The sequence below is a fragment of the Mesoplodon mirus genome, assembly GCF_964341445.2.
Source record: "Mesoplodon mirus genome assembly, chromosome: 7".
In the NCBI taxonomy this organism is placed as follows: Eukaryota; Metazoa; Chordata; class Mammalia; order Artiodactyla; family Ziphiidae; genus Mesoplodon; species Mesoplodon mirus.
The window spans coordinates 73,263,559-73,285,561 of record NC_138983.1 but is presented as its reverse complement, the minus strand read 5'-3'; the positions used below and the strand labels follow the sequence as shown (position 1 = coordinate 73,285,561).

General features: G+C 39.4%; 1 protein-coding gene and 1 pseudogene across 4 annotated transcripts in view; one reads left to right on the top strand and one right to left on the bottom strand.

Moving 5' to 3' along the window:
• The window catches only part of NELL1 (neural EGFL like 1), a gene marked incomplete at both ends in the record, with an annotated part of 913,276 nt that overhangs the window by 356,122 nt on the left and 535,151 nt on the right, over positions 1 to 22,003 (bottom strand). For all 3 annotated transcript variants that reach the window (XM_082626303.1, XM_082626304.1, XM_082626305.1), the window contains one exon: positions 15,708 to 15,830. In XM_082626303.1, coding sequence (XP_082482429.1) covers positions 15,708 to 15,830 — 123 coding nt within the window. The remainder of the gene's footprint in view (positions 1 to 15,707; positions 15,831 to 22,003) is intronic.
• LOC309808456 (vacuolar ATPase assembly integral membrane protein VMA21-like) lies at positions 7,344 to 8,013 on the top strand (annotated as a pseudogene). The gene is made up of 2 exons: positions 7,344 to 7,471; positions 7,848 to 8,013. The product of its transcript is annotated as a vacuolar ATPase assembly integral membrane protein VMA21-like (transcript).

Genomic DNA, 22,003 nt, shown 5'->3' with positions numbered 1-22,003 from the left:
ACTATTGTCAAAGGGGTGGGCTTCTAGGTAAATGGCCATACTTTTCTTTAGAGTATTATATTTCTATGGCTTCGACATTCATTGTGTAAAAAGAAAGCATACTTTATATTAAATGGAATAACCTGAATATGGTGGACCCAACCACCAAACTATTCTCCTCACTATTCTGATGAGAAAAGACACATCCAAATAGAGATCAAATGTAGAATATTTGTACTGTGAGCAAGATCCTGATTTATTGACTTTCTTAATTTTCTCAGTAAAGCGAAAAACTCTTTTCACACACGACATAGGAAAAAGTAAATTTTACTTTTTACTGTTAGTAAATTCTAAAGGAAAGGAAATTCATATTTAATGGGGTCCTACTATGTGCCAAATGGTCAACATAGGTTATTTCACTTAATCCTCACAACTACTTTACTGCTTATTTTCCTCAACAAATATTTATTAAATAACCCTTATGTGTTAAGCTTTATGGACACAAAGATGACAAGGACATGCTGTCTGCCTTCCCAGGCCAGTGAGGGAGATAGATTAAGCAAATTAGCACTTGTACTATGGTGTGATGAATGCCAAGACAGAGAATGATATGCAGGGACACGGAGGAGGGGTGAAGGCAAATGGCTTGAAAGAGGTAGAACTTGAACTGCATCTTGAAGGACAAGCACCCACCAAATAAAAACGAAGGCAAAGATTTTTCATTCAAAGTGAGGACATAACAACTAAGAACATATTAGGTACAGGCACTTTATTTAACCCTCAAGTCAGAGAAGTTTAAGTAACTTCTAAGGTCATGGAACTGCTAAGTGCTAGAAACCAGTTTTGAACCCAGCAGACTAACCTCAACAATCCATGCACTTAACCGTTGAGCTATTCCACAGCAAGGAAGACTTGGAACACTGTAAGTAGTGTGACTAACGTAGGACTGGTTTTGTTGGAAGGGAAGTGGCAGGAGATGAGACTAAAGAGGTAGGTGGGAACTAGATCAGAAAAGACCTGCGTAACAGGCTAAGAAGTGTGAATCCCATCCTTAAAGTCATGGGGATGCACGGGAGGATCTTCCGCATAGAGTTCACAGGGGAGAGAGATACACAGTAGTACCCAATATATTCCAAGCATTACCCTAAGAACTTACACTCCACTTAGTCCTGAAAACAACCCATGGAGATATATACAATTATTATGCCCAATTATGAAAGCGAGGCACAGATTAGTTAGGTAACTAGTCCAAGATGTCACAGCTAGGTATAAGAGCCAGGCTTCTAAGCAAGCAGTCTAGCTCCAGAAGCCATGCCCTTCATCACTCTGTCATCCAGCCTGCAGGTAGGCCACAGAGAATCACTGGATCTGGACGTGTGCCGGGTGGATTAGAAAGCAGCCAGACTGGAAAAGACAGGGGTGGTAACATCCACGATGAAGTGACTGTCATTTCCTCCAAATTCATTAGGCGAGCAAGCAAACTGAGAGAAGTAAGGAGACTAGGCCCTACATGCCACAGTGTGTGTGGGAGTGGAGGTCTGAGGTCACGGGTGTCAGATTCAAAAGCCCTTGTATTTACACTGTTGGAGGTTGCCTCTTGCTAATTCAATTTCAATAAAATTATTGCAAATTCCAAATTATCCGGGTCTAAAATAATGAGGTTTTATTCTCTGTAAATTCAGCATTCAAGTATGATCCCACTAAGTGGCACGGATAAGCGTGTCAGAAAATTATCCACAAACTGCCGCGTTTCCCCACCCTCGAGAACGCATGGCTCTCCTCTGGCTAACGGCGGTTGCGAGAGACTGCAGAGCATGTTACTATTTAAAGCTGGTAAGCAGCACCATGGTAAGCAGGTCATTATGAAATGTACATGTCTGCTCTCTTATGAATTGTTTTTAATATGAAACTGATCTTGAAATGCAACAAAAGTAAATGCTCTAGACTTGTTTTCTTTTCCCTTCTACTCTCTCTTATCTTAGTATAATTTGAGCTTTGATGAATGCTACTCATTTCTATTCAATATGTGACTTTATGGGGAAATTCCATCCTGAGACAGGAAATGCTATACTGTAGAAGGAATTAGATATTCTCAGCCCCCTGTATATGGATTCCAGCCATCTGTCTGCTTAATAAAACACTACAGTTTTGCATTCAACTGAAAGCCAGACCTGGGCTGCTCAATATAACGAAGAAAATGATGGAAAGCCCCACTTCTTACTTTCAGGGCACCATGCTGCCTCTCTAGAGATCTCCTCCATGTGCTTAGAGGTACAGATTAAAGAGTGTGCCATATTCTTATTAATTGAAACCTATCCTAAATGTTTTAGAGCTACTGCAGTAGTCACAGCTCTCTGTCAAGCACTTGAAATGTCTGGATCGAGAAGTGTCAAACCTATTTCTTCTTACCTCTGTTAAAGCAACTTCCAGGCAACTTAAATTAACCTGTGTGCTTTACATTATATCTCAACTGGGCTTTGCTATTCTAGAGCCTTTAAGTCTTCCACTAATGTCAAACCATATGCTTGTGTATGTGCATGTGTATGTTTTACTTTGTTCTGTTACACATAAAGCAAGTCCGCTTTTGAGAAATTTATTACACCTTATTTTTCTTCTACTTAATGTAGTCTTTAGAGAGATAATATAAATGAATACACCAATATTCAATATCCTTATCTGTGCAAAACAGAGTTTGCCATTTAGATGTCAAAGATCATTTCCTTGTTTTAAATAGTCTAGGAGGTCTGTGTCTTTATTCCTGACACAGACCTACAAGAGAATGGACTTGAGGATATAGGGAGGGGGAAGGGTAAGCTGTGACAAACTGAGAGAGTGGCATGGACATATATACACTACCAAACGTGAAATAGATAGCTAGTGGGAAGCAGCCGCATAGCACAGGGAGATCAGCTCCGTGCTTTGTGACCACCTAGAGGGGTGGGATAGGGAGGGTGGGAGGGAGGGAGATGCAAGAGGGAAGAGATATGGGAACATATGTATATGTATAATTGATTCACTTTGTTATAAAGCAGAAACTAACACACCATTGTAAAGCAATTATACTCCAATAAAGATGTAAAAAAAAATAAAAATAAATAGTTTAGGAGGCTGGATTCAAACCATTTTCCAAGCTCATCTGGTCACATCTCCAAAAATAGGCTGTGTTTTAGAAGAATATCTAGAATTCCTCCCTCATCTACATAGTCACTTAATACGGGCAAAATATCCATTTAATGAAATTTTAATATTCTACTTAAAAGAAAATCTATCTTAAATTGGTGCATTTTTCCTAACACAACTTAAAACTATAGTTAAACTATATTTGAATAAATACTTGAAATTCTGCCTTATCCCTGTCCAGTATCTGTTTCAGAATATCACATTACAAATAGTATTATCCCTAAATAAGTAAGGTGATTCAAGGACACAGTGCAAGAGAACCAACACATGATTTTTCAGTTGTAAGTTTAAAAGTGGAAAATTCACTGATTTTGGAAGAAATGATCCTAAAACTTAGGAAGAGAGTTATAGTAACAAGCAGGAATCAGTTATTTAAGTAACAGAATTATGAGAGGTCCAGGGCTCAGGTGGAGAGTTACTTTACTATGTCACTGGCAGTTCTGCTGAAGAGATATTTAATGATTCTGAGTTTTTTGCACTACTTTCAAGTGACCCATAAAGTTTCTCAATTTTTCTTATAACTGGCAGGATCAGAAGCTTAGATAAAAAGTGAGCTATCTTTAATTTGACAGAAGCCAGATAGAAGCGGTGATGACGTGGTTGGAAAGAATGAGTGCATTCCACTGGAGACCTTTTTTTTTTTTTTTTTTTTTTCCAGTACACGGGGCCTCTCACTGTTGTGGCCTCTCCCGTTGCGGAGCACAGGCTCTGGACACGCAGGCTCAGCGGCCATGGCTCACGGGCCCAGCCGCTCTGTGGCATGTGGGATCTTCCCAGACCGGGGCACGAACCCGTGTCCCCTGCATCGGCAGGCGGACTCTCAACCACTGCGCCACCAGGGAAGCCCCTCACTGGAGACCTTTTTAAACCCTGGATACTTCATCTTTCTTACTGGAAAGCCTGCTCTTCACAGTGCTTCAGCCAGAACCCATTTTAGAATTACATATGGAGGCTTGTTTTCTACAAATAATAATGCAGCCACTTTTATTCACTTAGAATTGTATTCACAACAGCAATATAGCAGAGACTGCTAGTGTTCACGCACAGCTGTGGCCTCCCCCTCCTTCCCAAGCACACAGACATTCTGCTGTATTGTTAGGTGGGCCATGGACCTAATTCTGCTCAATGCCATGTGAGCCAAAGAGGTATTCATCACATTCAGGCCTGGCCCACAGAAACCTCCCACGATTGACCTAATTCTCCTTCCCTGTCTGCTGATGGAGCGGTGAGGATTCTGAGAACCAAGAAGAGGTCACAGCGACAAGGTAGAAGGTGAGTGGGTCCCTGAGTTACTGTGTGGAGCACAACCCTCTACACACACCACCAGCTCTTAGTGAGTGATAGGTAAGAACTTCGTGTTTTGGAGCTACTGAAATTCTCAAGCTTGTCTGTGACAGAAGCTACCACTGCTTCCTAACCTTATTCAAGCAGTTTCACACGTTAACCCTACTGCCTTCCAGTTTTCCCTAAAATTTAGAAGCTAAGGGTGAGAAGAAATTTGAAAATGTCATTATGTTTATTAGCAAATGAGGAAACTGGTTCATTATCACAGGACAAGGTGTAATCCAGACGCCCTGGAAAATAAACATCTACGTATAAATGAGAAGATTAGGCAAAAGCAATAGAAACAGATACCAAACTCAGTGTGGTTGAGTTGCAAGATGGCTGTATTTTAGGGACTAAAGCTTTGAGCAATTTTGAGCAGAGCTGAGTTACTCTGCCAGGAACATATCTAACTTTATTCTAGAAAACAAACAGAGTGGCATGCATGAGGCTGAAATGAAGAAACATATCCTTGTGTTGGGAATAGGAAGAGGCAGAAATGTGAAAGCAGGCAAGTGTAAACCACAACACGTTCTACTGGTCAGTACTAGTTTAGCATTCCACCAAAATCCTGTTGAGGAAGGATCACAGTTAGCACTACTGCCAAACTATGCTGACACTTGCACATTCTTTGTAAATGTTTTTAGACTTATCCTTTACCTTAATAAATATCTGGATCAAGAGAAGCCTCTAAGGGGACTTCTCTGGCAGTCCAGTGGTTAAGAATCCATGCTTCCAATCCCACTACTGGGCATATACCCTGAGAAAACCATAATTCAAAAAGAGACATGTACCAAAATGTTCATAGCAGCCCTATTTACAATAGCCCGGAGATGGAAACAACCTAAGTGTCCATCATCGGATGAATGGATAAAGAAGATGTGGCACATATATACAATGGAATATTACTCAGCCATAAAAAGAAATGAAATTGAGCTATTTGTAATGAGGTGGATGGACCTAGAGTCTGTCATACAGAGTGAAGTAAGTCAGAAAGAGAAAGACAAATACTGTATGCTAACACATATATATGGAATTTAAGAAAAAAAAATGTCATGAAGAACCTAGGGGTAAGACAGGAATAAAGACACAGACCTACTAGAGAATGGACTTGAGGATATGGGGAGGGGGAAGGGTAAGCTGTGACAAAGTGAAAGAGCGGCATGGACATATATACACTACCAAACGTAAGGTAGATAGCTAGTGGGAAGCAGCCGCATAGCACAGGGAGATCAGCTTGGTGCCTTGTGACCGCCTGGAGGGGTGGGATAGGGAGGCTGGGAGGGAGACGCAAAAGGGAGGGGATATGGAAACATATGTATATGTATAACTGATTAAATTTGTTATAAGGCAAAAAATTAAAAAAAAAAAAGAAAAAAAAAGAAACTAACACACCATTGTAAAGCAATTATACTCCAATAAAGATGTTAAAAAAAAATACTATACAGAGTTCTGAGGTTAGAAGGTAGAATGATTAATTGCTTTTTGCAAGCAGGAGGGCATAGGAGGAGAGGCAGATAGGGATGGAAAAAAAAAAAAAAAAAAAAAAAGAATCCATGCTTCCAATGCAGGAGGCACAGGTTTGATCCCTGTTTGGGGAACTAAGATGCCATAAGCCATGAGGTGTGGCTGAAAAAAAAAAAAAGAAGAAGCCTCTAAGGTAATATTAAGAAGCATCTGGGCCAGGCAGACGCAGCAACAGAAACTGTTCTAGGCTCTTGACTGCTTACTAAGCTTTCACAGTGTGATAGTCATTAAGAAGAACCATTAAGAAATGCCATTTGCAGCAACATGGATGGACCTAGAGATTGGCATACTGAGTGAAGTAAGTCAGACAGAGAAAGCCAAGTATCATATGATATTGCTTATATGTGGAATCTAAAAAAGGCTACAAATGAACTTATTTACAAAACAGAAACAGAGTCACAGATGTAGAAAACAAACTTATAGTTACCAGGGGTTAAGGTGGGGGGTGGGTGAGGGATAAACTGGGAGACTGGGATTGACAAATACACACTACTATATGTACAATAGGTAGCTAATAAGGACCTACCGTATAGCACAGGGAACTCTCCTCAATACTCTATAATGGCCTACATGAGAAAAGAATCTAAAAAGAGTGGATATATGTATATGTATAGCTGATTCACTTTGCTGTACAGCAGAAACTAACGCAACATTGTAAGTCAACTATACTCCAATAAAATTTTTTTAATTTAATCAGGGACTTCCCTGGTACCACAGTGGTTAAAAATCTCCCTACCAATGCAGGGAACATGGGTTCAAGCCCTGGTCCGGGAAGATCGCACATGCGGCAAACAACTAAGCCCGTGCGCCACAACTACTGAGCCTGAGCCCTAGAGCCTGCGTGCCACAAATACTGAAGCCTGCATGCCACAACGAGTGAAGCCCTCATGACTAGAGTCCGTGCTCTTCAACAAGAGAAGCCACCGCAATGAGAAGCCCGCGCACCGCAACGAAGAGTAGCCCCCCACTGGCCACAAGTAGAGAAAGCCCGCGCACAGAAACGAAGACTCAACGCAGCCATAAATAAATAAATAAATAGATAGATAGATAGATAGATAGATAAATAAATAAATTTATTTAAAAAGAAAAAAATTAATCAGGAATTTAACATCGGATATAGATATTGGCTATTTCTCATAGTTGCATGATAAAATCAGTAAGAAACTAGTATTATGAAATAATTGTCACCCTTTACAGACTAAAAAAATAAAGAATCAGACCTATTTATGCTAACCTTGCCTTAAAATATAACATCCGGTCTCCTGTGGAGCCCACTGAGCGCGGCCCCTGAGCCCATCCCGCCTCTGAGCACCTGCTGCTAGCGTGTCGACACCATGGAGCGCTTTGATAAAGCGGCGCTGAATGTGCTGCAGCCATGAGACTTCAGAAAGGAAAGTTCATTAGCATCTACCCTGGAGACGCTCCTGTTCTTCACAGCTTTAATAATCACTGTACCTATTGGGTGACATTTCACGACTAAATCTTATATATATATATATTTTTTTAATTCTGTAAGACTTTTCTTTCTTTTTTTTTTTAATTTTTTTTTAACCCCCCATTTGTTTATTTATTTATTTTTGGCTGTGTTGGGTCTTCGTTTCTGTGCGAGGGCTTTCTCTAGTTGTGGCAAGCGGGGGCCACTCTTCATCGCGGTGCGCGGGCCTCTCACTGTCGCGGCCTCTCTTGTTGCGGAGCACAGGCTCCAGACGCGCAGGCTCAGTAGTTGTGGCTCACGGGCCTAGTTGCTCCGTGGCATGTGGGATCTTCCCAGACCAGGGCTCGAACCCATGTCCCCTGCATTAGCAGGCAGACTCTCAACCACTGCGCCACCAGGGAAGCCCTAAATCTTATATTTTTGAAGGCGCCTCTGGGATGTCCAATGGAGACAGCTATTTTTATGCTGCTATTGTTGCAGTGGTCGCCGTCCACGTGGTGCTGGCCCTCTTTGTTCATGTGGCCTGGAATAAAGGCTCACGGCAGTGGTGTGAAGGCAAACAGGATTAAAGTGAACATCACCTTTTGATAGAATTAAATTGATTTTTTAAGTGGTAAATGCGTCTGGGATATTGATGATTTTAATAATGTTGAAAGAACATGTTAAAATCAATCTTATGGAATCACGTTTGACTAGTGTAAATTCTGATCCTTCTGAAGCAATGGTTTGTATCATCAGTTTTAATTGTATGAGCCTCTCATTTGCAAATGAGAATTTGGAAAAGTGAAATTGGTTGCAAGTAAATATGTGAAATTAGTTACACATTATTCTGGGAAGAATTTGATTACCTTACAACAAAAAAATATTTTATAGCATTTTGTCTTTTGGTTGGCTTTGAGTTTTACTCCTCTGGATATATTCAGATGTACATAGTGGAGCAAATTTAAACTTTATTTTTCTGGAAAATAAAGTTTCCAGAAACTGGAACACTTTCCCTAACTATCATGAAAATACCACGTCATTGGATTTGGGGTTGTAAATGCCTACTGGAAATTGCTTAAATTGTGGACACTGGAATTAACCTGAATGTCACTGAGAAATTTTGCATAAAGTGTAATCCCTCGTCAGTAGAAATCTTTCATTACATTATTTCATGGGGAAACTAGGCTGAATCACACCCATTCATGTAAAAGGACTGGGTTTATTGAAGAATGCAGACAGCAAAGCAAAGAGCTACCTGCCTGGGCACCCAGCCTACTCCCTAAAGGCCCCTTGCAGGCCAGCCTCCTGCTTTCAGACAAACTCTGTAATGATCTGCTTTGCTCTGTCATTCAACAATGAACTTATGCTTTAATTACAAGGTTGTGTAAACTCCCTTTAAATTTGTTTTTCCTACTTTTTAATAATGTATATGAAGGAATTTACATTTAAATGTGTTAATTTTTGCATACTTAGGGAGTGTAAACAATCCTGAAAATAGATTTTTTTTATCATCTAGGGAGTATTCTTGTAATTTCTAGTCTAGTCTTTTAAATCAGTGCTGTTATATCCCAGACACATAGATAGATAATGTATCTAAGTTAGATAATCCTTGAGGTCCTTTCTGATAGAAAAAGACCCTGTGGTTTTACTTTAGTATCCTTGGTCTGTGTTCTTTCTAGCCACTTGGTACTACTTGTGTGCAATCTAAAAACACACCTGAAAAAAATGCATATTAAAACAGGAAGAACATTTAAATTCCCTGTAATGTTGCCACCTGGAGATAACCACTATTTTAGTTTACATCCTGTGTGTATTTCTCAATGCTAGTGTGATACACACTAAAAGTTTGGTTTAAGTTCAAATTCTGCCAATTTTACCTGGCGGCTATTTGCATTTTTTCAGATGAGTGATTATTGGCCATTTTCTTAAAAAGCAAATTTTCCCTTACTCTTTTAACTAGATATCTCATTGTACAAGTTTCCCATCATTGATAATCCCTAATACAATGGCCCTTGCTGTGAGTGTTTGCCGTTACTGATTTTGTTTATTCACCCCTACTTTTGATGCTGTGGAACTGGACTAAAGGAGTAGAGAGGTAGTTAGGCATAAAAGCAAAGAAGGCATCTGTGTTTATTTAATTGTTGAGAAAAAATAAAAGATTATTATAGGACTATTTTTTATTCTTGCTTATAGTTAAATATCATCTACAGTTTAAATGTCTTAAGTAGTTATTCTAAATGTAAAATGTTTTCTTAGAAAGACTATAGTTTTGGTATAAAATTATACAAATTTAATATAAAATTGTAGAATGCTCCAGATTGAGTCCAGTGTACTGTATGGTAGATTTCTAGATGGTCCCCTCTTTAGATGTCTTTTTATACTTAGAATTTGTCCACCTAATTACTTTTTCTATAATGTCAAAGTTTTTCTTGTACTTTTGGGATCTTACGCTATTTGTAAGATATTAATGTCCAGTGCTGGATTATTTTGTTTGATTTCAGACATTTGCTGAGTAGATAATATGGGTGCTTTTCTGCAAGTATTTAAACTGGGGATTCATGTAAAAGCAGATGTAATTTCCTCTTGGAAAAGGTACCCAGCATTTGAAAGTTAGAATCGCATGTTAAGGTTGATATTTGGGGTTATTACAATATAGACTTGTTTTCAAACAAGTTAATATTTTCTTAGGGTTTTAACTGTTAACTGACTAGTTTGCTGCTGTTGAAATAACATGGTATTTGACAAATAGATTTATTTTTCAAGATGTCTCAGTGATTTCCTCTTGTACATCAAAGGAAAGCTACAATTGAGCCCTTATATAAATGTTATAATTCTAAGAGAAGGAAAACTGTTTGAAAACTGATTGTAAGAATAACCTCAATTAGGGAGTGTAACTTGAAGTGTCAGTACAGGCTACTGATTTATCACATGACCTTCTTAACCTCACCTACCATTTTGCCCCCCAGAATATCATCTTTTTTCTCATTGTGCTTAAAAATGAAAAGTCTGCTGTAGAATGCATCTGATGTCATTAGCTCTTCAAGTAGATAGCATTTTACATGTGACAGCAGAATTCAATTTTGAATTGTTGAAGAAATTTAAACACTCCATAAAAAAGAAAAAAAGTCAACTTGCGTTTCATGGGAATCTAACAGAAATATACTGTAAGATTATTTTCATCAGAAAGATCTCATCAGCTTTGCCCAAAAAAGCAAAAAAAAAAAAAAAAAAAAAAAAAAGATATCCAACCAGGTACTATCATTTTTTGGTTCTATAAAAGGTAGATACCCTTTGCATATATTCTGAACTGAGATGGGTATGTTAAGTATAGCTGGTGCCATTCTATAAAAGTAGCAGTTGTTAAGCACTTTAAATATTTTGCAAATAATTGCTCCCCCAAACAGATCATAATCCAGCAGAGAGCCTAGAGATTGACTGTGATATCTTTCAATAATGTTGCCTAAAGAAAGTCTCCTGGTCGATTGAGAATTGTTAGTTAGGAAAGAAAGACAGTCTTATCTTGATTTTTCACCAGAAAGTCAATGCTCAGTAGCCTGTTTTAAAATAAAATTGACTGGTATATATATGGCTCTGCTAATCTCATGCATCATTTCGGATGTGACAATTACAGATAACAAACATCTATGTGACTCACCAAAGTGCAACCTCGAAATGCACTCTGAAGAATCAGCCGTTGTCTAAGTGTCAGATTTCCACTCCCTCTGAGATACAAGCTGGTTTAACGTGTTTCCCTTAAGCCCCTAAGGATGCAGTTATGTCTACTGGGCTGAAAACTTTAAAAGGTAAGCAGTGACTTTGGTAAGTGATGGAAAGTGCTTCAAGTGCATCCAAGAGACTCTTTTTTTTGCCTAGGAAAAATGCACTTGTAGGAAAAGAATATGAAAAGACTACATCAAGGTCTGCCTTGTTAAGTCAAAATAATACAACCAATATATTGCACCTAGCATCACACAAGCTCCCTTCTTGTGACTGTCTTCTTAATGCACTATTGCTGGTTTCAAGACTGCAATACAGCTTCTGTGTCTGCCTGCCTTTCTTTACCAAGCTGATGAACATAATGTCTCTTGAAAGCTTAGACTAGACAATCAGTTTCATTTTCAAGTTTCAGTCACATTTTTCAAAGGAAGCATTATTGAAAGTTTAAGCATAATAATAGTCTCTGGGCCTAGAGACTTCCTTCTCTTAGAATTAAATCAGTGTTGTAAAGTGTCCTTCCTGCCCCCGCCCTTAAGGACTATAACAAATACATTCAGATCTAAATTCAGTACCAGTGCTTGTTGGTAAATATTTGCATGACAGTGAGTTTACAAATAAGTTTGAAGTTATTTCAGTTCTGCTCAACACTGCAGTATTGACACTCCAGTACTCCTGTAAACATTACTACCAATATACTTTTATTAACAGTAATATTAGTGCATCCAAAATAGGTGAGCATTCCTGGGAGGTGAGGAGAGTCTTTATCATGTGTCTTTTCCAGCCCTCAGGAAGGAATGGTAGTGAAAAGATTGTTTTAAGTTTCTCTGTTTCTGTACCCAAGCAATAGCTTTTTCCTTTATAAAGAGGCGTGTCTATTTGGCAAGTCTGATGAGGATTGGATCATGCGTGCCCGAGACCGTGGCTCCAGCAAAATACAAGCCATCTCTTCTCTCAGACATTCTGAATTAGTTCAAGCTGTCTGATATTCCTTGTCCAACTCCCTCTATAAATGATCCAGTTACTAGTGGAAAACTCAACTATAAAATGTACGCCTTGAAACAGACACATATTTGGGTATTTGAGTCACAAGGCTGAGGCTGAAGCCAACTCATGTACTGCCTTCCCCTTGCCCTTCATCATTGTTCCGCCAATAATACTGTCTTCCACTTTTAGCGCATTTGATAGCTTAAAACACAGCAATATATATTCCTTTAATAATTCTTTGCAATAACTGCTGGATAAACACTGAAGGTAACATTAACCCCATTGTAATATGTAAAAATACAGAAGTGACAGCTCAGCAGTAAGAAAATCAGGTCTAAACCCCAATTCTCCAATTCCTTTGTCCAATCTTCACCTCTACTACAATGCTTCCCCACATAACACTGATGAAACACAGGATTCTCCTGATCTTATTAAGGTTAACACAATTGACCATGAGAATTACTTTAAGAAAATTATTTTCCCTAATTCATAACTTTCAAGGAAAGATGTATTTTCAGGGTCCATGGACACCAGGAACGTTATTTGAACTCGAATTTTTCACAGTTGGGACTTTCAAATTCCACAAGGGTGAAGCCATCACCTATCACAGTGGCGAGAGGGCTTGACAAACAAAACTCACTGACCTGGTGCAATCAATATCATTTTATGAGGTAAGGTCATTTTGAAAAATAATGCATTAAAATCAATTCCCTGTGTTGTTCTTCAGATTTACAGCATTAGCATGCAGGTATCAGCAGTGGCTTGATAACCCGTGGAACTATATTAATGTTTATAGTTTTTTGTTTTGCTTTGGAAATATCTTCAAGTCTTCTTTTAAAAGCTGAGCACTAGTTTCTTTATTTGTCTCATGGAACTTTTTAAAAAACACACAAATATTACATATATAAATCCCCACTGTAGGAGATGCAAACAATATTGAATTTATAGCAATAAGTGGATGTTCTTGTTCACACACACACACACCCATTGGTAATAAGGTGAACAATCTGCATGGTTCCCATCTCCCTATATTTACATAAATATATGTAGAGAAATGCAAATCAAAACAACAATGAGGTATCACCTCACACAGGTCAGAATGGCCATCATCAAAAAACTCTACAAACAATAAATGCTGGAGAGGGTGTGGAGAAAAGGGAACCCTCTTGCACTGTTGGTGGGAATGTAAATTGATACAACCCCTATGGAGAACAGTATGGAGATTCCTTAAAAAACTAAAAATAGAACTACCATATGACACAGCAATCCCACTACTGGGCATACACCCTGAGAAAACCATAATTCAAAAAGAGACATGTATCACAATGTTCATTGCAGCACTATTTACAATAGCCAGGACATGGAAACAACCTAAGTGTCCGTCGACAGATGAATGGATAAAGAAGATGCGGCACATGTATGCAATGGACTACTACTCAGCCATAAAAATAAATGAAATTGAGCTATTTGTAGTGAGGTGGATGAACCTAGAGTCTGTCATACAGAGTGAAGTAAGTCAGAAAGAGAAAAACAAATACCATATGCTAACACATATATATGCAATCTAAAAAAAAAAAAGGTTCTGATAAACCTAGGGGCAGGACAGAAATAAAGATACAGTCATAGAGCATGGACTTAAGGACATGGGGAGGGGGAAGGGTAAGCTGGGAGGAAGTGAGAGAGTGGCACTGACATATATACACTATCAAATATAAAATAGCTAGTGGGAAGCAGCTGCATAGCACAGGGAGATCAGCTCGGTGTTTTGTGACCACCTAGAGGGGTGGGATAGGGAGGGTGGGAGGGAGACGCAGGAGGGAGGAGATATGGGGATATATGTATATGTATATCTGATTCACTTTGTTATACAGCAGAAACTAACACAACAATGTAAAGCAATTATACTCCAATAAAGATGCTAAAAAATAATAATAATAAACTAGCCAAGTGATTATACTATATGTATACCATATGTATTGTCTTGCAACTTGGTTTTATTTACTTTTTCTTTCTTTTTTCTCAAAAATATGTCTTTCAGTGTGGGTGTGTATATGTGTGTGCACGTTTCTGTACATACATACACTCAGAAGTTCAAACCACTGTATTGTATTCCATTAAATTATACTCCAAATAAATTAAATCATTCCATTACTGACAGATACTTGGGCTGTTTCTGGGTTTTGGTAAATACAAATAATGCGGCAAAAACATCCCTGTATGTGAATTTTTCACCCCTCAGGAGCATATGCTTAGAACACATTTCAAGAGGTAAAATCAATGGACTCAAGAGAATCCCTCTATGACCCTTCAGACTTACTTTAAAAGTAGATAGATTTTGTCAAATTGCCATTAAAAAGTCTCACCAATTTAACTCTCAGTCATGCATGAGGCTGTTTACTCCAACTTCCCCAACACAGAATAAAATCAATCTTCTAAGATTCTCCTCTTAGAAGTCATTGTTCATTATTTTTCACCATCAGCATGTCATCTCTTCAGAAGAATACTGATAATGCACTGTGTGTCCTTGGGTAAGTTACTTAACCTTTCTGTGTCTCAGCTTTGTGAACTCTAAAATGGGGATAATAATAATACCTAACTCAAAGGGTTATTTCCTGGGTTTTTTGTACACTTTGCCTCTTTTTCAATGTGACTGTGTCTCTTTCCTCTTTGGTTGATTCAGTTAGTTAATGATCATCTACAGTGTACCAGCTACCATTCTAGTTGCTGGGGACAGAGTAGGGAGATGCAGCCCAGTGGTCACTCTCACATAGCTTACATCCCCATGGGGAGGCAGACAATACAGAAACAAACACATAAATGCATAATGTTATGATAGGCTGTGTTAGTAAAGAAAAAATAAAGGAGGGTATGGGGCCGAAAAGTACTAGGGGTCTATTTCAGAAACAGAGGTCAAAGAAAGTCTCTGATGATAGGGGAAGACTTGGGCAGAGACCTGAAGGAAATGAGCGTGGAGGCTCAGGGGAGCACAAGTGCAAAGCCTTGAGACAGGAATGTGGTTGGCCTGTGCGAGGAATAGCGCACTGGTGCCGAGGGAGAATAGGGGAGAACACAGAGATGCAGCTGAGAGGAGCCAGGGACAAGATTCTGAATGTTCTCATTAGCCAGAAGGAGGAATGGGAATTTTATTCTAAATGCAGACAGAAGCCAGGGCACTGGCCTCTGAACTGCTCCAAACACAGAGAGGGGCTGAAACTTTAAGCTTCCTACACTGAGCAGATACCTGGAGTGTGGCCATGAGTGGTGCCCACATGCCCTCTGAGCAGGGCTCTCAGCAATTGGTGCATCCATCACAAACACAAGCCAACAGGCAAAGCTGAAGAGAGCCATCAAGATACGGAACCATGTCCCTGAACCACACTCACACCTTCTTTCTTCTACCCAAAAGGTAGACTCAGAGCACCTTCTTCTCTGATGCACAGTGCCCTTGCCAATTGACAGTCCAGGGACAGGAATGCTGGCCACGTTCAGCCACCAGAATGGCACAACGGATCTGCCACAGGAGCGCCAAGAGCTCGGGCAAGGCAACAGCTCAGGGCTTGCCCCTACACGGCCAGCCTACCTCTACAGATGGTCCCGTTGCCCACGTAGCCTGGTTTGCAGGTGCAGCTGTGTCCCTGGACAGTGTTGGTGCAGATGGCATTCTCATCACAGCTGTGCTGCCCGCTGCCACATTCGTCGTGCTCTGTTTGCGGGGTGAGAAAGAGAGACACTTTTTCATAAGTTGGAATCACTGGTGTTGGAAAAGTTAGCTGGAACTCACCAAGTAAGAACGACAGTGACTACCGTGCATTGGGACCTTACTCTATGCCTGGCAGTTTCCATGCCTGCTGTGGTTGAAATCTCAACAACTCTAAAAGATGGATGTTATTATCCTCCCTTGGCAGGTAAATAGACTGAGTGTCAGAGAAGTCAAGTGACTTATGCAAGTGACAATGATTGCTAAGTGCTTCCCTAAGGTCACAATGATTGCTAAGTGCTTCTCTAAGGTCACTGCTTCTTCCATGTCTGCAAAGGTTTCTGCAGACGTTCCAAGGCAGTGGTTCTTAATAGGGGCAGGGGCACGGTGTGTGCAATGCTGCATCTCTCCCTCCTAGGAAACATTTGACAGTGTCTGAGGATGTTTTTGGGTGTCATGCTTTGAGAAAAGAGATGCTACTGGAATGTAGTGGTGGAGGGCAGGGATGCTGCTAAGCATTTTACAATGCACAGGACAGCCCATGACAATGAAGAATTAACCAGTCTGATATGTCAACAGCCCCAAGGTTGGGAATTGGGTATGGAGGCTCTGATTACCTGGGTCCAGCTCGTGAGGTAAACCACCTGTCACATCCTCTCAATGTTCTTCTCCAACAGAACAAAGAGGGTATAACTAAAGAGGAAGGCCCAGCTAATACAGCCTGGCAGAGGAGCATTAACCCACAAGTATTTTCACAAGGTTCAGAATTTAACCACTGGGCTGATGCCTAATATGTAGTAATATGGTTATATATATTCAAATAGCCATGGCATCCTTAATCCACAAGACATAGGGGAAAATACATCTAACACTACGAAATGGACTGAAAGATTCCAAGTTAGAAATCAAGATTTCACAGATAACTAGACTCTCCCCTCATCATCAGGACGTTTTAATACTCATGTAAATGACTCCTCTGTAAATAAATAATGTGAGAAAGGTTATGCCCTTTATTCCCTTTAACATATACTAGTATAACTTCTTAAAAATCTTAAGAAGAAAAATCAAGTAGGGTTATTTAAGTCAGAACAGGTTATAAAACAAGAGTTGAAATCTCAGCTATAAATCTCAAAGAAATCAACACTAATTGAACAAAACCAAAAATTCAATATAGTTTGTTAAGCAAACTGTTAGATCAATGTACCAATAAACTGAAATATCATCTATCTTCATTAATTTTTTTAAATAAATTCATTTATTTATTTTATTTTTGGCTGCATTGGGTCTTCGTTGCGGCGTGTGGGCTTTGTCTAGTTGTGGCGAGCGGGGGCTACTCTTCGTTGCGGTGCACGGGCTTCTCATTGTGGTGGTTTCTCTTGTTGCGGAGCACAGGCTCTAGGCACACAGGCTTCAGTAGTTGTGGCTTGCGGGCTCTAGAGGGCAGGCTCAGTAGTTGTGGCATACGGGCTTAGTTGCTCTGCAGCATGTGGGATCTTCCCGGACCAGGGCTCGAACCCATGTCCCCTGCATTGGCAGGCAGATTCTTAACCACTGAGCCACCAAGGAAGTCCCTTCATTAATTTTTATTTTAAATTTCCTAACAGGGACCAGTAATGAGAAGGGTTAAATTCTACAAAGTAGAGCTGTTTCAGTCACCCACATGCAATAATGTCAAGTATACAAATGCACATGGCTCTTAATTTAACACCTTGGGTTTTTCAAAGAAAATTTTTCTTTACACCTTAAAACCAGCGCAAACTCCAAAACAGAAATGCACACAGGTTAGCAAGCAGTGTGAAGGGAGAAGATTCATGAACACACACTTCTAGTCTGTCCTCAGATCATCTCCAGGATAGTCCAGAAAGAGTATAACCCTATGAATGTCCAATCACATTTACAGACCTAGCAAGCACCTAATATGTACAGGTGCAATACCAGATGATATTAGGGACACAAAGAAGTCTAAGTATATAGGCTTAGACCCCAAGAGTTTTCAATCTCCTTATTTAAATCCATTTACGAAGTAATTATTAGAGTCTGTATTGGGAACACAAATGAGTAGATATGGTCTCTGCTCATATGAACATTTTAATAGAGGCCACCAGACAGCAATACGTAACCAACCAGAACACGTGGGAGAAGTGATAAGAGTTATAAGTAGGTGACCTCATATTTTATCATATAAAAGCAGAACATATTTTACAGTGAAAGGGGGCTCTGCTAATAATTACACTGGAATAACAGGCATAACTCATAATGACCTAGGCAAACTGGCATGTGTGCTCATGCTTGATAAGAGAAATAAAGATCAACTGGAACAAAAGTTCGTTGGAGGGAAGAAATGACTTCTAATAGGGAGAAAAGTCTTCTTGAAAGACATAGTATTTGAACTAGTCTTGTAAAAATGGTCATGGTTTTCTCAGCCAGAAATGCCCAGGAAGGGCACTCCAGGCAAAAGAACAGTATGGAGGGCTTCCCTGGTGATGCAGTGGTTGAGAATCCGCCTGCTGATGCAGGGGACATGGGTTCGTGCCCTGGTCGGGGAAGATCCCACACGCCGCGGAGCGGCTGGGCCCATGAGCCACGGCCACTGAGCCTGCGCGCAACGGGAGAGGCCACAACAGTGAGAGGCCTGTGTACCACAAAAAAAAAAAAAAAAAAAAAAGAACAGTATGGAGAAAGCTATGGTTCTATGCAACATTCCAGAAGTCTGGTCCATCGTTGCCCATCTGGTGTCCCCCACCTCACCGCCCCTGCCACCAGCTTTATAAAGTTATAACTGACAAATAAAATTGAAAGATACTTAAAACGTACAAAGTGATAATTTGATATACATATACATTCTTAAAGGATTCCCCCATCAGGTGAATTAACACATCTATCCTACCTTGTATTATCTCCCAATATTCTTGATGCAAAGCCCCTTCTCTAATGAGGTGGCCCCATCACTGACTTGCAAGTGCATGAGCTGACTCCTACCTCTCTAGTTTGTCATGATGTTTCCCTGACTCAAAACACTCTCCCAGTATAGTTGAGTATCTGTGTCCCTGCCTGGCTTCAAAGACCACTTCATATGAACACTTTTTGCCATGCAGGCTTCCACTCCTGCTCTCTATAACACATGAACTTTAACCCTCTTGGAACTTTTAATAAATTTAATATTTTATCTCTTTGGAGGCAATCAAATCACAATATATGGTGATGAGGTTTGTGAATTTTATCATGAATGCCTTATTAAGTAGTTAACTTTGAGGAAAGGTATCCTAGCCCATTTTCTACAACCCTGACTTTACTTTCTCTACTTCACATAGTAGTATTGAGCCTCGAGTGCCAAGCATTGGGATAAATATTGTACATATATGATGTCGTTTAATTCTCCCAAGTCACATGAAATATGTTTGCTCATTTTACAATGAAGGAACTGAGACAAAAACACATTATTAAATTTAAATATTATTAAATAACCTAACATCACGAAACTAATAAGTGGAGGAGTTTGGACTTGTGACTCCAGACACTGAGAATGATCACATCACTGAGTACTTGGAAGTAACCTGGACATGGCTGAAGCTAAACCAAGTCACACAGAAGTGATCCCCTAATGCCAAGAATAAAGGCTATCTTTTTCTATACTGGTCCCAAATACCCACTGAAGATCCAGCCTATTCCCAAACGACAAAGGTTCCAAAACTTTCACATCTTATTATCTTTAGTCACAACCGAGTTTTCAAAGGAACCTGTACCCTCAAAACTATGTTTGACAGAGATTGCCATAGAAGAAATGGTCTCCTTCTAAAAATCTCAAATCCCCTTCCAGCTGCTGGAGATACTGCAGGTGTGAGACAAGCTCTTGTGAGAGGTATTAGGATATAGAGGCAAGAGACTCTAGAACCACACAGCCTGGGTTAGATGGTCCTGGACATGCCACTCACCAGCTACGTGCACTGGAGTGACTCAGACAATCTGTGTCTTCTTAATTTCCACATGTAAAATGTGGATAATAATACAACCTATGGGGGGGGGAGATGAATTGGGAGATTGGAATTGATATATATACGCTATTGATACTATGTATAAAACAGATAACGAATGAGAACCTACAGTATAGCACAGGGAACTCTACTCAGTGCTCAGTGCTGACCTAAATGGGAAGGAAATCCAGAGAAGAGGGGATATATGTATACGTATAGCTGATTCACTTTGCTGTATAGTAGAAACTAACACAACATTGTAAAGCAACTATATGCCAATAAAATTCTTTTTAATGGTTAAAATGGTAAAAAATAATAATAATAAGAAGAATACAACCTATCTCCTGGGGTTTTTATGAGGACTCAATTAGCTAATATAGATACAATACTTATTACAGCTAATTGCAACTAGTAAGTGCTCCATAAGTGTAAGCTATTTTATTATCATTGTTCTTATTACTACTACTCTTCCCACTACTACTACAATTATTTGTGAGCAGACTCAATTGTTGAATGGCAGTTAAAACTGGTTAAGAAAACTTTCTTTTTCCTTTTCAGGCAGAAAGGCTGTGAACAGATCGGCCTTTGAAGACACAAATTAGAATATCTCTTTGAAGATTCAAAGAAATATTTGCTTAGATTCAATTATGGTCCCTGGGAAACAAGACTATAGATTGGGAAGGTGAAGGATTTATGTTTAGGATCACTGATATATAACCAGAGTTTGATTATGGTAAATTTGGAGTATTAAACCTCTCAGGACAAAGAAATAACAATTTTGGCAGCAAGCTCTCTACTAATGATAATTATTGTTATGCTGGCTAATATTTATTGGTACTCATTAAGCAGTCATTATCACACGGTTCCTCTCTCCTTCCTCTTTTCCCTTCTATGGGATGGCTCAAAAGGGTTCTAATCCACCTCTCTAACACTGTAATCAGTAGCCATTATCAATTAACACACTGTTTTCCTTAGAGAACTAATCAGGATCCAAACAAGCTACTGAAACAGTCACTTCAGCTGTGGCTGCAAATGTCCACATTTGGGGTCTGGCTGGCTACAGTTTCACTTTGTTCAAAATAATCTAGTTTGAATTTTACAAAAAATTGTTACAGTAACGTCACTGGGACAAGCCAAGCAGGTTTTATTAGTCATATTTTATAGACGAAATTGCAGTTTGGAGCATGTAAGAGGCTTTTCCTATAAGTACATAGATAGCAAGGTGTACGTCTATAACTCGAACTCCCATCTCCTCATTTCTTCTCCTGCACTCCTTCTAAACTCCCACTTTATTATATGATTCAAAGGAGTATCTCTAATGTTGGCCACAATGTAGGTAATTTCTTTTACCTTTAAAAAAATAATTACAGATTTATAGGAAGCTGTAGAAGTGGTACAAAATGTCCCTTATCTCCTTCACCCAGTTTCTCTCCATAGTGTGATCCTATATAGCGGTAGTGCCATATCCAAACCATAAAACTGACAGTTGTGTGTCATTGTTAAGTAGTCTACCGACCTAATTCAGTTCACACCATGTTTTCAAACTGCGTTCATGTTGTGTGTATGTACATATGGCTGTATTTCTAAGTAATAGTAACTTATGTATAAATCTGCATAACCATCACCACATTCATGCTATGACTTTGTGTTTGCACCTAGTCCACACTCCCCCCATCACCCCCAATCCCTGTCCCCTGTCAGCTACTAATCTGTTTTCCATCTCTATAGTTGTCATTTAGAGACTGTTATACAAGTGGGATTACACAGTAAGTAATCTTTGAGATTGACTTTTTTCAATAAACTCAATGCCCCTGAGTCACATCCAGACTGCTGTAGTTTCAATAGTTCATCCCTCTTTACTGCTGTGTAGTATTCCATTGTAAAGATGTATCACAGTTTATTCAACCATTCATACCTTGAAGGGCATGTGGACTGTTTCCTGTATTTTACTACTCTGAACAAAATTGCTATGAACATCTGTGCACAGGTTTTTGTGTGAACATATATTTTCATTACCCTGGGATAAATGTCCAAAAGTGTGATTACAGGGGCATCGGGTAAGTGCTTGTTTTGTTTTGTAAGAAACTGCCAAATGATTTTCCAGAATGGTTGTACCATTTTACATTCCCACTAGCAATGCACGAGTGATCAAGTTTCTCTACATCATTGTCAGCATTCGGTATTTTCACTTTTTAAATTTTAGTCTTT